We start from the raw sequence: 16,421 nt of genomic DNA, 5'->3' as shown, positions 1-16,421 counted from the left end.
TACAATATAATAACTTTCAGCTACAGCACAATTGCAAAAGCCACGACAAATACAAACGCCACAGCACAATAATAAAGCCGTAACACAACTTTTAACCACAGAAGATGCAGCCGACACAACGGATGTGACAGCGGTGCAAGTTACGGCGACGCACCAAGAAGTGAAGTCATTTGATGAGAAAGAAAGAAATAGAAGAGATGGATCAAGGAGGCTTGGAAATTTGGAAGCGATAGGCCAACATCGTCTGCCGGGATGAGTGAGCCTACATGCTTCCGCACACCTGGGATGCTGCCCTTCAATGGCGAAGAACAAATACTTTATGACTGGGTCGAGGAAATGTATTTAGGAGGTAAATCTACTCTTAAAATGTTGGTTGCTGTAATTTTATTGAAAATTTACTTAATATTTAAAATGTGAGCAGAAAAGGTTTTCTCTTGTTAATTCAACCTCTGGTGTTAGTTGCACTTTATTCAAATAAGATGTGAATACATTGGCCATTAGTCGTTGTTTACTTGCTTGTTTGTAGCCATAATTCATTCAAACATAATTCCCTTACAAAAAATAACAGGAATATAGGAAACTTCACCTGCAGTATTTATTTCACAGTCACACTGCTTGATTTAAAAAAAAAAAAAAAAGTTACTGAATATGTTTCAACTCACTGAATTGTTTCGGATAGTATCATTCTAAAAAAAGTAATATAATCCCTGAATCACCTCGGCAACCACAAATATCAAATCATACTGAATTGTTAATAAAACGAATCGTTACACTTCTAAATATTAACCATTATCAACGTTTTAGGTATGCAATGGTGGATTTGCTACACTACATTGTTTTACATTTGTCTTCCAGTCAAGAACAGTAGTGTTGATGCCACAGTACTGAACAACTTCAAGCCCATATCAAACCTGCCATTTTTGGACAACTTCCTAGGAAAATCAACAATATAGTGACTTTCTCCTGTCTCACAATGTATTTGATACTTTCCAATCAGGCAGTAGAACCCAGCCGATGCTTCCAGAGAAAGCTTTGCGTCTGTGAGCGGGACAAAGGCAAGCATTTATCCAATGATTGTTTAGTTTTGCTGCGGTTTTGCTCACCTATTGAAGACAATGGACACTTGGCTTTACCACTGTTTAATGCACTGTGACTTTTGCAAAAGTAGCTTATTCTGGACAAAAGTTGTCACTACATTTGCTTCCTGTTTCTCAGAGAATTTACTTTGAAAGAGCTCTGCTTGTGTACAAGTATTTTCATGGACAAGCACCAAAGTACATCTCTGACATGTTAGAATCATATGAACAACCTCAAGGCTCTGAGAACCTCAGTTGGCGGTCTTCTGCTGGTGCACAGAGTCAGTGTAAGTGTCATCAAACAGCCCAAACAAAACGGGTAAACATCCTGTTCAAATAGTTAAAATATGTATTCCGGTATGCACATGTATTTTTGTTGTTGAAAATTGCATTATTATTTGTGATAAAATGTTTGTTCCTATGTATGCAATGTTGATTCTTCGCAGATGTAATTAATGACAATGTTTTTGTAATTTTATGTTATCTCAAGGTTTTGTAGTGGCATATGAGAGGCTGCGAGACTTGTATAGCACACGCATGCAAAAAGACGTCACTCATGCCGTCTGCAGCAGCTCGGCGAGTTACTTAGTGTAAAAGATATTTGTCACTTTGTGTAACACTAAATGTATTATTTGTTGTTCAATGTTGTAATTGCAATGTTTTTTTAGAACTCACAAGTGTAAAGATTATTTGCCAAGTACCTCCAAAGTAGCAGGTGGCCACAAGGTAGCTTTCTTTTACTAACCACTTTCTTTGTAACCATGTCTGAAGTTTTTGTGTGTCGTGTTCCACAGTTTTCACGGCGTTTAAGAAGACAATAAAGCGCCCGTCAATGAGAAGCCGTGCCGGAATTTCACATTTTCGGAGCTACAGTCAGGATACAACATAGTGATGCTAGGTTTTAGTTTTACTGTCCTAAAAGTCTTCCAGGAGATGCGAGACAGGCCTTAACTTTAGCAATGTTCAAATCCAAGCTGAAAACACTTTTATTTAACTGTACATATGACAACTAAAAGTATCTACACTTTTTGCTTTTAGTTCATCCATGATTTTTTTTATGATGATTTTGTTTTTATTTATGATTTCAATTGTCTATTTGTAATTGTATGCGTTTGTAAATCAGTTTGAATTTGCTTGTGTCCGAATAGTGCTCTATAAATAAACTTGCCTTGCCTTGTTTTTGCCAGTGAACTGCCATTAGCCTTGCATTGCTTCTAGAAAAAACATTGCTTAACTTGCACATTCATCAGCTAATGATTAACAAAGAGTAGAAATCAATACATATGCAATTCCTGTACGGGGAGAAAAAGATCCCTCACAGCCTCATGACTGGAGGACGTAAAGGAGAAGTGCACTTTTTTGGGAATTTTGCCTATCATTCACAATCATTATGAGGGACAAAACACTTCTTTTTTTTTAGGATTTTAAAGATGATAAAGATGCGGCTAATGGGAGTCAGAGTTGTAGCCTTCAAACCCCTCCACCAACATTTTATATACACACTGCAAGTCTATATATAATGGAAACAACAGATATGTTCATAACAATATGAAATATGTTCAATAGTTACCGTATTTTGATCATTTTAATCATTGCGGGGAATGATTTCTTCAGCGCATTGATTTCCATTTCAATACAGCGCACGTCCGACTTACGGCAAAAAATTTGTGTTCCTTCTTCTGGAAACAAAAGCGTGTGTGTGTTCTAATCATTGCAGAATCGATAACGGACAACAAAGATGTCTATTTTTGGACAAATGAGCATACTTGCCAACCCTCCCGATTTTTCCGGGAGACTCCCGAATTTCAGTGCCCCTCCTGAAAATCTCCCGGGGCAAAAATTCTCCCGAATTTCTCCGGATTTTCACCCGGTCAACAATATTAAGGGCGTGCCGTGATGGCACTGCCTTTAGCGTCCTCTACAACCTGTCGACGCGTCGGCTTTTTCACCATACAAACATTGTGCCGGCCCAGTCACATGTTGTATGCAGCTTCTGCATACACACGAAAGTGACTGCAAGACATACTTGATCAACAGCCATACAGGTCACACTGAGGGTTGACATATAAACAACTTTAACACTGTTACAAATATGCGCCACACTGTGAACCCACATCAAACAAGAATGACAAACACATTTCGGGAGAACATCCGCACCGTAATACAACATAAACACAACAGAACAAATACCCATAATCCCTTGCATCCCTAACTCTTCCGGGCTACAATATACACCCCCGCTACCACCAAGCCCCCCCCCCCCTCCAATCTCCCGAATTCGAAGGTCTCAAGGTTGGCAAGTATGCAAATGAGGAGTCACAACCTTATCTTTTTGAAGCTGAACATACTAAAGATGAACTGTTGGTTATCGACGCAAGCACAAAGAAAGCGTGAGATGTTGGAGCCGAGAGAGTGAGGTGAAAGTAACAAGACTATAAGTAGCATATACTAGTTCCTAGGACGCAGTTCTAAGAACTACCACACTCTAATTTAGTTACAGGAACTACCCTTACCCTATTGGGACTTTTCCATTTCACGTTCGCACATGGCTGGGGATGCTGGAGACCTTGGTAAGAAACATGTGTGACACATATGCGCCTGCGACCCGTGACGTATTACTTTAGCGCCTCACCCACCACTGCAAAACAACCAAAAACCTGCCCGCGAAAAGTGAACGGAGAAACAACACAAGCAAGAATGGAAAGCTCAAAGGCTACTGTGTTCATGGTCGTCTGCTTGCAAGGAATAATAACAATGAATGGTAAAATTCGCAGAGGTGGGACCAAGTCATTGCTTTGCAAGTCACAAGTAAGTCTCAAGTCTTTGCCCTCAAGTCTCGAGTCAAGTCCTGAGTCAAGACAGGCAAGTCCCGAGTCAAGTCCAAAGTCAAGACTAGAAAGTCTCAAGTCAAGTCCCAAGTCCTGCATTTTGAGTTTCGAGTCCTTTCAAGTCCTTTTAACCACAGACTAATATTTTTACACAGATTGTGTATGCTTTTAAAACGCTGTATTTATTTATTAAAACAAGTGCATTTGAAATTGCAGGAAAAAAAATAGTGCTGACATTGCAATTCATAATAGCACTATTAACCAGTCATTTTAATAGTTTAAACAATTTTAAACATTTAACTCATTCCTTTACAGAATAAACACATTTGCAAAAACAAACATTAACATACTATTGGTTGTATTTTATGAAAATAACATTACCACAAAGTTGAGAAGGAGCAAAGATCTTCAATATTTGTATGTGAGAATCACAAAGAAATCTTCCAGGGGAGGATGACGCCCCTACAGGGGTTTGGTTTACAAACTTTCAGCCCCACCTAAAACAAAATTCACCAGCCGCCACTGATTATGATGCATTCTCATTTTAGGCAAAGTATAAGACAATACTTTCTTAACAGTATAATTGTAACCAGGAATAAGTCTTCAAGTAACAATATTCAAATACTAACATTGTTGGGTAAGACAGCATTTGGTTTTATTCTGAATCCAGTGAAACAGATTGGTGGTTTTAGCTGATATAAAGACTTTCAGGTGTTTATATATGTTTAAGTATTTGGAAGACGCTTTTATCCAAAGCGACATACATAAAAAATAGATATAAAACAATCACTGTAAACATTATCATTTAAGGGAAGAATGTAATACAAAATATCAATACAAAGTGTCAAGACAGAATAAACTCTCTGCTGCTGCAGCAACAGAGTTACAGTCTATAGGTCCCTAAAATATATAGATATCTAATGTATTCATACATTGTTTATGTAGGATATACGCATGTATATATAATCTAATCATATTGTTCCTTCAACTTAAAAATAGCTGACCGTTTTTTTCCCCCTTCTCTGGGATTATATTCCCAGTTTTGATCTCGGACGTCTGGTCACTTATAGCGTATAAGAATATTATATTACTGTTAAGCAAACTATGAATAATAAAAACGCCAAAACATGTGTCCGTTATCATAGCTACACGTATGACAAAAAAACGCGTGAAAATCAGTGGTATTCAGTGAGGTAAGATGAATTAAATTTGCTGACAGTTCATTGCTCCTGCCAAATGAATTGCACTGAGTGGAGCGGATCACCACTCCAAGATGGCGGCTCCGCGTCTTGTCTGCGCCAGTAGGCAGTAGCGCTCAATGCTGCGTACCTTTATAAGATGTCTATGGTTATAACGTTAGCAGTGAGTTTGCAGCCTCACTGATTTAACTACACAGCAAATAAAAGTCATGTTACTTAGCCAATAAACGTTATCTTACATTCAAAACTTACCCTTCTTTGTGCAACTTCAAATGTCGAACGAAGTTGGAAGTTGTTGCGTCTCCGTCTGTAATATTCGAACTGCGTGATTTGCATACGGCAATTCGTTTTTTGTTGACCAAGTCATAGTTTTTATACCCGAACGAAACCAACTTTGGCATAATTGTTTCTCACTGCCGCATTGTTTGACAACTCATGTTCGGTGGCTCTCATCCAATTGGATTGGATGAGAGCTGTGTGATGAAAACAACGTAGATCTAATTTGATTGGCTGTTGTACTGAGAGCACACACGCTGACACGCAGCACACACGCTTATAGACACAGACGTATGAAATGAAAGATACGGAGCGCTCCCAAATAACTTTTTAAGGTTTGGGTTTTGGGGAAAGTAGCAAGTCATGTCAAGTCAAAAGCCTCAAGTCCAAGTGAAGTCACAAGTCATTGATGTTAAAGTCTAAGTCGAGTTGCAAGTCTCTTTACATTTTGTCAAGTCGAGTCTAAAGTCATCAAATTCATGACTCGAGTCTGACTCGAGTCCAAGTCATGTGACTCGAGTCCACACCTCTGAAAATTCGGCATTTAATAACGTTAATGGAAGAGCACACAGAGGGAGTAAGGGCACGAGGAATCCAGCGACAGGCGATATTTCTGAGTTTCGTGGAAGACGAAAGGATAGCAACGCGCCGCAGACAAAGAAGGCGACAAGTTACCGTATGTGCTAATTGTATAAGCCTATATATGCTATAAGTAAACATTCCAGGCGGTATTTGACTGTTAGTATTGAACAGATTACAATGTGTGGATTTTTTTAGACGCTATGCATTTTTCCTGTTGCTGTTGTGATCTCGTAAACAACTCGGGAGTTTTTAAAAATGGCGGATCTGTGTTGTGGCTAGGAGAACTGCATATCTGGCAAGGGGCGTAACTCATCAGTTCAACCAATCATCAAACACCTACGTCTTTTAGTTCCTATGGGACTCAGGTTAGACCCTGCCTCAGAGTAGGAGCTAAAATGATTATAGGATCTGAGGGCCGTAGTCGGAACTCGACGAAAAACGGCCCGGGGGAATAAAAAGGTTATAGGAACTCCAAAAAGTCCCTACAGTCGGAAACCGACTAATGTGGAACATGGAGCCAAGCTATTTCGACATAAATGGACTGCTTAACCAAATAAACCGGAAATAACGTCCCCGGCCAGCTGTACCAAACACACAACTGTCCATCGAGTGAGTCACACTTAAAATTTTGATCATGATACACGCAGCACACCAGGCTTGTTAGTACAACTACAGTACATACGCTGTCGAGCTAGCTTTGTACAAATAAAACATGACATGTGGGATAATACTTTACAGATACTGTAATATGATTGTTCACATTTTTTCAGTCAGTACAGATTGGTGACTTATTAGATTGTGTTGTGCATTACAAACTCAAACGCGTTTCGTGTTGTCGTAGAAGCTAGCTTATCTCTTTCTGTAGCTAACTTTTACGGCTAATACCGAAGCATGCCAATGTGTTACTTCGATAGCAATGTTGCTACAGTTTAGTTATTATTCAGGTTACAGAACCTAAATTAAGTATTGGTGACGGTTTTTGAATGCATGTTTAAAGTGATTTAGAGGTAGGACTGATTGCTCCCATTAGCTACATTGCTAGCCACCAAAAACGAGCCGATTTTAAAATGCAAAAAAAAAAAAAGAAAAACTTTTGTCTTCATGTTGCTCATAATGATTGTGAACGATAGGTAAAATTCCCCCAAAAAGTGCAGTTCCTCTTTAAACTTTTTTTGGCTGTATTGGTTGTCGTTGATGACTTGCAGTTTACAGAAAAAAGGGAGGAAGAACTTTTAACCATGACAGACCCCATGTTTCGGAAACATGCTAATCTTGTTGCACTTGGCGTTGCAGCTTAGCTTTGCCAGCCTGACCCTTTCCGCTTCACAGTTACTAACATGGTTTCTCAAGACTTTCATGTGTTGTGAGGACGTGTTTTTGTGTGGCAGCGGTCCGCAAACTCCCCTCTGAACATCATTAATAAAAGACCCTTCCAGCCAGCCTAGGCAGCCAGAAACACCATTAAACAGCCCCCTGATGCCTTCCCCCTGCGCCCTCATCCCTGTTTATGCTTGTGTTTGACTGAGAGCACTCCCAAAGAAGACACAGGAAGATTTGGATGTCTTTGTCAGGCTCTAGCGCCTTCCTCCTAATCAGCTAGTTATGCAACTCTTTCGTGGTCTGCGTGTGTTTCTCTGCCTCTATTGGCTGCGCGACAGTGAATTGACATCTCACTCCGAGGGCGTTCCTTCATAGAATTTTATTATATCCTAATCTGTCTGCTTGAGATAGCCCACCTTTACCCCGCTGAATAAATGGTTAAAAACCTATCTTGTCTTCTCTGCCAATCTGTTGGTCATGCTCACTCTCTGAGCTTGTCAATCCTTTAAACAGACCCCCATCAATCTACCTCGCCCTCCTTTTATTCTCTCAGTGCTGCTTTGGTGCTGGTGCAGTGTTGCTTTGCGGAGCTTACGAGGGCAGAAAATTCATATCAACGTGACGTGGCGTTGTACAGACGACTCTGAAATGACTTCTCGGTGAAATGAAATTAATGCATTCTAAACTGCAGAGCTAGCCAAATATTTTGCCAAGTCCAGACATTTTTCTTGCAGGGGTCTTTTCTACTTTTCCACCTATGTATATTTATTTAAGGCTGTCAAAAAGGACCAGTTAACTAATGTGATTAATCACAAAAAGTGTGTATGGTTGCAACAAAGTATTGAGCAAAGGTTGTGAATACTTAAAACATGTGTTTTTCAATTTTTAATTTTTAATAAATTTTCACAAAAAAAACATTTATTTTCACATTGTTATTCACATTGTCTGCAGAATTTTAAGGACATAAATGTATTTATTTATTCAGTTTTGTAATAAGGCTGGAACATAACAAAATTTAGGAAAAATGAAGCGCTGTAAATACTTTCTGGATGTACTGTGTGTGTATGTGTATATATATATGTATATATATATATTGAATACATTCATTTGTGTCCTAAAAATTCTGCAGACAATACCACATAACAAAGTGAAAAGAAAATTGTTGTTTTTTTTTTTGCAATTTTATTAAAAATGTAAACTGAAAAACATATGTTCATAGGTAATCACAACCTTTGCTCAATACTTTGTTGATGCGCCTTTGGCAGCAATTACAGCCTTAAGTCTTTTTCAATACGATACCAAAAGCTTTGCACACCTATCTTTGGGCAGTTTTGCACATTCCTCTTTGCAACACCTTTCAAGCTCCATCAGGTTGGATGGGAAGTTTTAGTTTTCATCCAGGATGTCTCTGTACATTGCTGCATTCATCTTTCCCTCGAATGGTATTGGCCTGGTGATGAGTGGTGCTTGGTTTCCTCCAAACAAGAAGGTTCTCCTCTCTCCACCAAGGAATGCTGTTGCTCTGACAGAGTTATTGTACACTATTGTTATTGTACAGTTATTGAGCATTCTGCTGTGGCTACGTATTGACGTCCAACCAGAAAAGTCTGCTGCCACTCAATGCTGCCGCAAATAAGATAAGTACTATTTTTCTGTATGCGTCTAATTGTTTTACAGCTTTCTTTATTCCTTCTCAAACATATTTAGTAGTCATATCAAACTTGTACAGCACCCACTCTCTGTCTCACCGCCGCTCTCTTAGCTAGCTTAGCTGCCAAGCTAACAAAGCTAAGCTTATTAACCGTATCCACTCGGCATCCGTTGCACCGGTCACCTGGAGGCGGGTGGGGGGGTCTCTTTTTGGGTGTCTGGTCGTTCCCATTAGGTTGAGTTTTTTCTTGCCCTGGTGCGGGATCTGAGCCGAGCATGTCGTTGTGGCTTGTACAGCCCTTTGAGACATCTGTGATTAAGGGCTATATAAGTCAACTTTGATTTATTGATTGATTGTTCACCTTCCTGACTAGACTAAGATGAATGCAGCAATCTACTGAGACATCCTGGATAAAAACCAATGCTTCCCATCCAATTTGAGGGACCTTGAGAGGCGCTGCAAAGAGGAATGAGCAACACAAAGATAGATGTGCCAAGCTTGTGGCATCCCATACAAAAATATTTGAAGCTGTAATTCCTGCCAAAGGTGCATCAACAAAGTATTGAGCAAAGGTTGTATATACTTATGTACATGTGATTTGTTCTATTTTAAATTTGCAATAAATAAAAAAAATGACTTTTCACATTGTCATTATGGGGTATTGTCTGTAGAATCTTGAGGACAAAAAATAACATATTTCCTTTTAGAATAAGGCTGTAACATAAGACGTGGAAATTGTGGTTCGCTGTGAATACTTTTGAGATGCTCTGTTTACACATAGGAGGTTGGCGTGTCTACATGTATATATATATTTTTACCACATCTGAATCTGGTACAAGAATTTTACAGCATTTTTTTGGGGTCTTTTGAAATTGACGTGTCAAAACTTTAAGAATTAGGAAGTCCATTTTCAAGTTGCCTCTTTCCAAAGTTATCTATTGCTCTGTACAATTTGTCGTTTTTTCTTCAAAATGACTGTCAAAGTGTGAATTGTGTGTCTTTCCATGGACCTCCCAAGAAAACGGGAGTATGGAAGCAATGGGAAGAGTTGTTAATTTTTCAGGGAGCAAAAGACCTTCGTGTCAGTCACTGCTCCCCTGCTCTCTCCACAGAACAGACAGTTCAACGCCAGATTCTCCAATTTTCATCCAACTATGTCCAATATCCAATCGAAGCCGCTCCTGACCAATCACAACAGAATATGCATGGTCAGGGGAGGCATCTTCTAAATCCTAGCATTTCGGCTTCGAAGAGAAGAAGGCTGTTTTGCCCTTTCCACAACTTGAGAATTATGGAGGGTTTTTTTTATAAAAATACACTTAATTTAGTATCGCACTGGGATCTAATATAATTTTGAAAGCCCTTTAAATAAGCAGGACAGGACTCAGTTTATTAAAACTAGTCTTTATAGGGGGTAAAGAGGAGCAAGCTTCAGTTATGGCAGGGGTCTCAAAGTCATTTTCACTTAGGGCCAAATTGCAGTTATTGCTGCCCCTTAGAGCAGTGTTTTTCAACCTTTTCTGAGCCAAGGCACATTTTATTCATTGAATCCCGAGGCACACCACCAGCAGAAATCATTGAAAAATTAAACTCAGTAGTCAATATTGACGGTAAAAAGTAATTTTCGCAATTGTTGGATATGAATTCAAACCGTAACCAATATAGCTCTTGTCTCAAAGTAGGTGTACTGTCACTACCTGTCACATCACGCCGCGACTTATTTTGAGGTTTTTGATGTTTTCCTGTGTGTCGTGTTTTAGTTCTTGTCTCGCGCTCCTGTTTCGGTGGCTTTTCCTCTTTTGTTGGTATTTTCCTGTAGCAGTTTCATGTCTTCCTTGAACGCTATTCCCCGCACCTGCTTTGTTTTGGCAATCAAGACTATTTAAAATGTGCGGACGCTATCCTTCTTTGTGGGGACATTGTTGATTGTCATGAACGTATGTACTTTGTGGACGCCGTCTGCCTCACGCGCTGTAAGTCTTTGCTGTCGTCCAGCATTCTGTTTTTGTTTACTCTGCAGCCAGTTCAGTTTTAGTTTTGTTTTGCTTCAATGCCTTTTCTTAGCGGCACTCGCCTTTTGTTTATTTTTGGTTTAAGCATTGGATACCTTTTTACCTGCACGCTGCCTCCCGCATATTGTGATCACGACAAACCAAGGTACCGACATCTACAAAGCAATTAGCTACCTGCTGCCGCCTACTAATATGGAAGAGTATTACACGGTTACTCTGCCAAGCTCTAGGCAGCACAGACACTCAACAACGGCACATTATTTGCGGATTATAATTACTTTCCAAAAAATATTTTTAACCCAATTATGTGAAATTACATAATCTCTCACGGCACACCAGACTGTATCTCACGGCACACTAGGTATTTATGGATTTTTATTAACTAAAAATGCTTGCTATATGTTCTAACATGATTAGATAACATTAAAGTTTAGACGCTGCAATTTCATCCAGAACAGTTTTTGTGTCAAAATTGAAAGACCAAATACATTTAATGAAAAAGATAAAGTGCTCTATTGAAGAACATTACTTCCAGGCTTTCGCGGGCCACATAAATTGAAATGTTGGGCCAGATCTGGCCTCCAGGCTTTGAGTTTGATTCCTGAGTTATGGCAAAAAATTATTTTAGTGAAAAATGTATTGACCAGCACTACACAGAAAAAAGGCACAACTTGTGAGAGGTTTAGTTAATCTTTGCTTATCTTTCTTTCTCTTTCATTGTCATTATTTTTCTGCAGTGACCTTCCGTCTAACAGATTTAGGGCTTATGTATTCAGGGATTCTAATATAGAGAGCAAATGTAAAGTGGATTGAGAACACTTGTTGCCTTTTTTTGTTTCAAAAACGTGTTTTATGACAGTGGAGAGACGGCCCAAATTGTAAAGTTCAGTTTGTTTGATGTTTTCAGTACGATGCGGTAGCCAAACTTAAAAAGCTGCCAGTGAAAAATGATAGTCTGCATATATTTTGCTAATGAGGAGAATAAACAGGGGAATAGAGGATGTATATTTGCTGCACTGTGGGGGATGATGGGATGGAATGGGGCCAAGCAGGAGAGAGGAGGAAGCGGTTTCCTCCTTTGTGCTATATTTGGTCTATACCAGAGGATGGCGGGTGTGGGAGAGCGGCACATTGTGTTGTGGATCCACACATGACATGAACGACACCTGCAAACTCTCACAGCAGCATAAAACACACACACACACACACACTGGATCTGGCTTTATTGTAGAAGCTGCATTGCAAATAAGGAAATGACTGCATGAATATTCTTCCATTCCTTTCAACTCTCCCACCAGGGGTCAGCTGATTCCTACACCAGTAGACCGTCGGATTCCGACCTGTCAGCAGAGGAGGACCGCGAGGCGTATCGGCGTGAAGCCGAGCGCCAGGCACAACTTCAGCTTGACAGAGCGAAGGTTAGTCATCTAGTGATTTCTACACCCACATTCTACGTCACTTTATTGTACAATTTTATATAATCACATCATATATACACAGCATACATGTGTGTGTATATATATGTATGTATGTATGTGTATATGTATATATGTGTATATATATATATATATATATATATATATATATATATATATATATATATATATATATATATATATATATATATATATATATATATATATATATATTCAATTGAATATAAGTTGAAAAGGATTTGCAAATTATTGTATTCTATACATATCTATATATGTCCATCCATCCATCCATCCATCTTCTTCCGCTTATCCGAGGTCGGGTCGCGGGGGCAGCAGCTTAAGCAGGGAAGCCCAGACTTCCCTCTCCCCAGCCACTTCGTCCAGCTCCTCCCGGGGGATCCCGAGGCGTTCCCAGGCCAGCCGGGAGACATAGTCTTCCCAACGTGTACTGGGTCTTCCCCGTGGCCTCCTACCGGTCGGACGTGCCCTAAACACCTCCCTAGGGAGGCGTTCGGGTGGCATCCTGACCAGATGCCCGAACCACCTCATCTGGCTCCTCTCGATGTGGAGGAGCAGCGGCTTTACTTTGAGCTCCCCCCGGATGGCAGAGCTTCTCACCCTATCTCTAAGGGAGAGCCCCGCCACCCGGCGGAGGAAACTCATTTCGGCCGCTTGTACCCGTGATCTTGTCCTTTCGGTCATAACCCAAAGCTCATGACCATAGGTGAGGATGGGAACGTAGATCGACCGGTAAATTGAGAGCTTTGCCTTCCGGCTCAGCTCCTTCTTCACCACAACGGATCGATACAGCGTCCGCATTACTGAAGACGCCGCACCGATACGCCTGTCGATCTCACGATCCACTCTTCCCTCACTCGTGAACAAGACTCCGAGGTACTTGAACTCCTCCACTTGGGGCAGGGTCTCCTCCGCAACCCGGAGATGGCACTCCACCCTTTTCCGGGCGAGAACCATGGATTCGGACTTGGAGGTGCTGATTCTCATCCCAGTCGCTTCACACTCAGCTGCGAACCGATCCAGCGAGAGCTGAAGATCCTGGCCAGATGAAGCCATCAGGACCACATCATCTGCAAAAAGCAGAGACCTAATCCTGCAGCCACCAAACCAGATCCCCTCAACGCCTTGACTGCGCCTAGAAATTCTGTCCATAAAAATTATGAACAGAATCGGTGACAAAGGGCAGCCTTGGCGGAGTCCAACTCTCACTGGAAACGTGTCCGACTTACTGCCGGCAATGCGGACCAAACTCTGGCACTGATCATACAGGGAGCGGACCGCCACAATCAGACAGTCCAATACCCCATATTCTCTGAGCACTCCCCACAGGACTTCCCGAGGGATACGGTCGAATGCCTTCTCCAAGTCCACAAAACACATGTAGACTGGCTGGGCAAACTCCCATGCACCCTCAAGGACCCTGCCGAGAGTATAGAGCTGGTCCACAGTTCCACGACCAGGACGAAAACCACACTGTTCCTCCTGAATCCGAGGTTCGACTATCCGGCGTAGCCTCCTCTCCAGCACACCTTAATAGACCTTACCGGGAAGGCTGAGGAGTGTGATCCCACGATAGTTAGAACACACCCTCCGGTTCCCCTTCTTAAAGAGAGGAACCACCACCCCGGTCTGCCAATCCAGAGGTACCGCCCCCGATGTCCACGCGATGCTGCAGAGTCTTGTCAACCAAGACAGCCCCACAGCATCCAGAGCCTTAAGGAACTCCGGGCGGATCTCATCCACCCCCGGGGCCTTGCCACCGAGGAGCTTTTTAACTACCTCAGCAACCTCAGCCCCAGAAATAGGAGAGCCCACCACAGATTCCCCAGGCACTGCTTCCTCATAGGAAGACGTGTTGGTGGGATTGAGGAGGTCTTCAAAGTAATCCCTCCACCGATCCACAACATCCGCAGTCGAGGTCAGCAGAACACCATCCTCACCATACACGGTGTTGATAGTGCACTGCTTCCCCTTCCTGAGGCGGCGGATGGTGGTCCAGAATCGCTTCGAAGCCGTCCGGAAGTCGTTTTCCATGACTTCCCCGAACTCCTCCCATGTCCGAGTTTTTGCCTCTGCGACCGCCGAAGCCGCACACCGCTTGGCCTGTCGGTACCTGTCCGCTGCCTCAGGAGTCCTATGAGCCAAAAGAACCCGATAGGACTCCTTCTTCAGCTTGACGGCATCCCTCACCGCCGGTGTCCACCAACGGGTTCTAGGATTACCGCCACGACAGGCACCAACTACCTTGCGGCCACAGCTCCAATCAGCCGCCTCGACAATAGAGGCGCGGAACATGGTCCATTCGGACTCAATGTCCAGCACCTCCCTCGTGACATGTTCAAAGTTCTTCCGGAGGTGGGAATTGAAACTCTCTCTGACAGGAGACTCTGCCAGGCGTTCCCAGCAAACCCTCACAATGCGTTTGGGCCTGCCAGGTCTGTCCGGCATCCTCCCCCACCATCGCAGCCAACTCACCACCAGGTGGTGATCGGTAGAAAGCTCCGCCCCTCTCTCCACCCGAGTGTCCAAAACATGAGGCCGCAAATCCGACGACACAACTACAAAGTCGATCATGGAACTGCGGCCTAGGGTGTCCCGGTGCCAAGTGCACATGTGGACACCCTTATGTTTGAACATGGTGTTTGTTATGGACAATCTGTGACGGGCACAAAAGTCCAATAACAAAACACCGCTCGGGTTCAGATCCGGGCAGCCATTCTTCCCAATCACGCCTCTCCAGGTTTCACTGTCACTGCCAACATGAGCGTTGAAGTCCCCCAGTAGAACGAGGGAATCACCCGGGGGAGCACTCTCAAGTACTCCCTCGAGTGAATCCAAAAAGGGTGGGTACTCTGAGCTGCGGTTTGGCGCGTAAGCGCAAACCACAGTCAGGACCCGTTCCCCCACCCGAAGGCGGAGGGAAACTACCCTCTCGTCCACCGGGTTGAACTCCAACATGCAGGCTCTGAGCCGGGGGCAACAAGAATTGCCACCCCAGCCCGTCGCCTCTCACTGCCGGCAACGCCAGAGTAGAAGAGAGTCCAGCCCCTCTCGAGAGAACTGGTTCCAGAGCCCTTGCTGTGCGTCGAAGTGAGTCCGACTATGTCTAGTCGGAACTTCTCCACCTCGCGCACTAGCTCAGGCTCCTTCCCCCCCAGCTAAGTGACGTTCCACGTCCCAAGAGCTAGCTTCTGTAGCCGAGGATCGGACCGCCAAGTGCCCTGCCTTCGGCTGTCGCCCAGCTCACATCGCACCCGACCTCTATGACCCCTGCTATGGGTGGTGAGCCCATTGGAGGGGGAACCCACGTTGCCTCTTCGGGCTGTGCCCGGCCGGGCCCCATGGGGACAGGCCCGGCCACCAGGCGCTCGCCATCGTGCCCCACCTCCGGGCCTGGCTCCAGAGGGGGGCCCCGGTGACCCGCGTCCCGGCGAGGGAAATCTGGGTCCATAGGTTTTATTTTTCATATTTTTATCTATATATGTATATATGATATATGATGTGTGTGTATATATGTATGTATATACACTACCGTTCAAAAGTTTGGGGTCACATTGAAATGTCTTTATTTTTCAAGGAAAAAGCACTGTACTTTTCAATGAAGATAACTTTAAACTAGTCTTAACTTTAAAGAAATACACTCTATACATTGTTAATGTGGTAAATGACTATTCTAGCTGCAAATGTCTGGTTTTTGGTGCAATATCTACATAGGTGTATAGAGGCCCATTTCCAGCAACTATCACTCCAGTGTTCTAATGGTACAATGTGTTTGCTCATTGGCTCAGAAGGCTAATTGATGATTGGAAAACCCTTGTGCAATCATGTTCACACATCTGAAAACAGTTTAGCTCGTTACAGAAGCTACAAAACTGACCTTCCTTTGAGCAGATTGAGTTTCTGGAGCATCACATTTGTGGGGTCAATTAAACGCTCAAAATGGCCAGAAAAAGAGAACTTTCATCTGAAACTCGACAGTCTATTCTTGTTCTTAGAAATGAAGGCTATTCCACAAAATTGTTT

General features: G+C 42.6%; 1 protein-coding gene across 3 annotated transcripts in view; it reads left to right on the top strand.

Moving 5' to 3' along the window:
- The window catches only part of cacnb3a (calcium channel, voltage-dependent, beta 3a), an 80,701-nt gene that overhangs the window by 36,375 nt on the left and 27,905 nt on the right, over positions 1–16,421 (top strand). For all 3 annotated transcript variants that reach the window (XM_062053930.1, XM_062053929.1, XM_062053931.1), the window contains one exon: positions 12,243–12,362. In XM_062053930.1, the coding sequence (XP_061909914.1) occupies positions 12,243–12,362 (120 nt within the window). The remainder of the gene's footprint in view (positions 1–12,242; positions 12,363–16,421) is intronic.

Source organism: Entelurus aequoreus, linkage group LG07 (assembly GCF_033978785.1).
Source record: "Entelurus aequoreus isolate RoL-2023_Sb linkage group LG07, RoL_Eaeq_v1.1, whole genome shotgun sequence".
NCBI lineage: Eukaryota > Metazoa > Chordata > Actinopteri > Syngnathiformes > Syngnathidae > Entelurus > Entelurus aequoreus.
The sequence above is the reverse complement of the archived record's forward strand: the minus strand, read 5'-3'. Positions and strand labels throughout refer to the sequence as shown.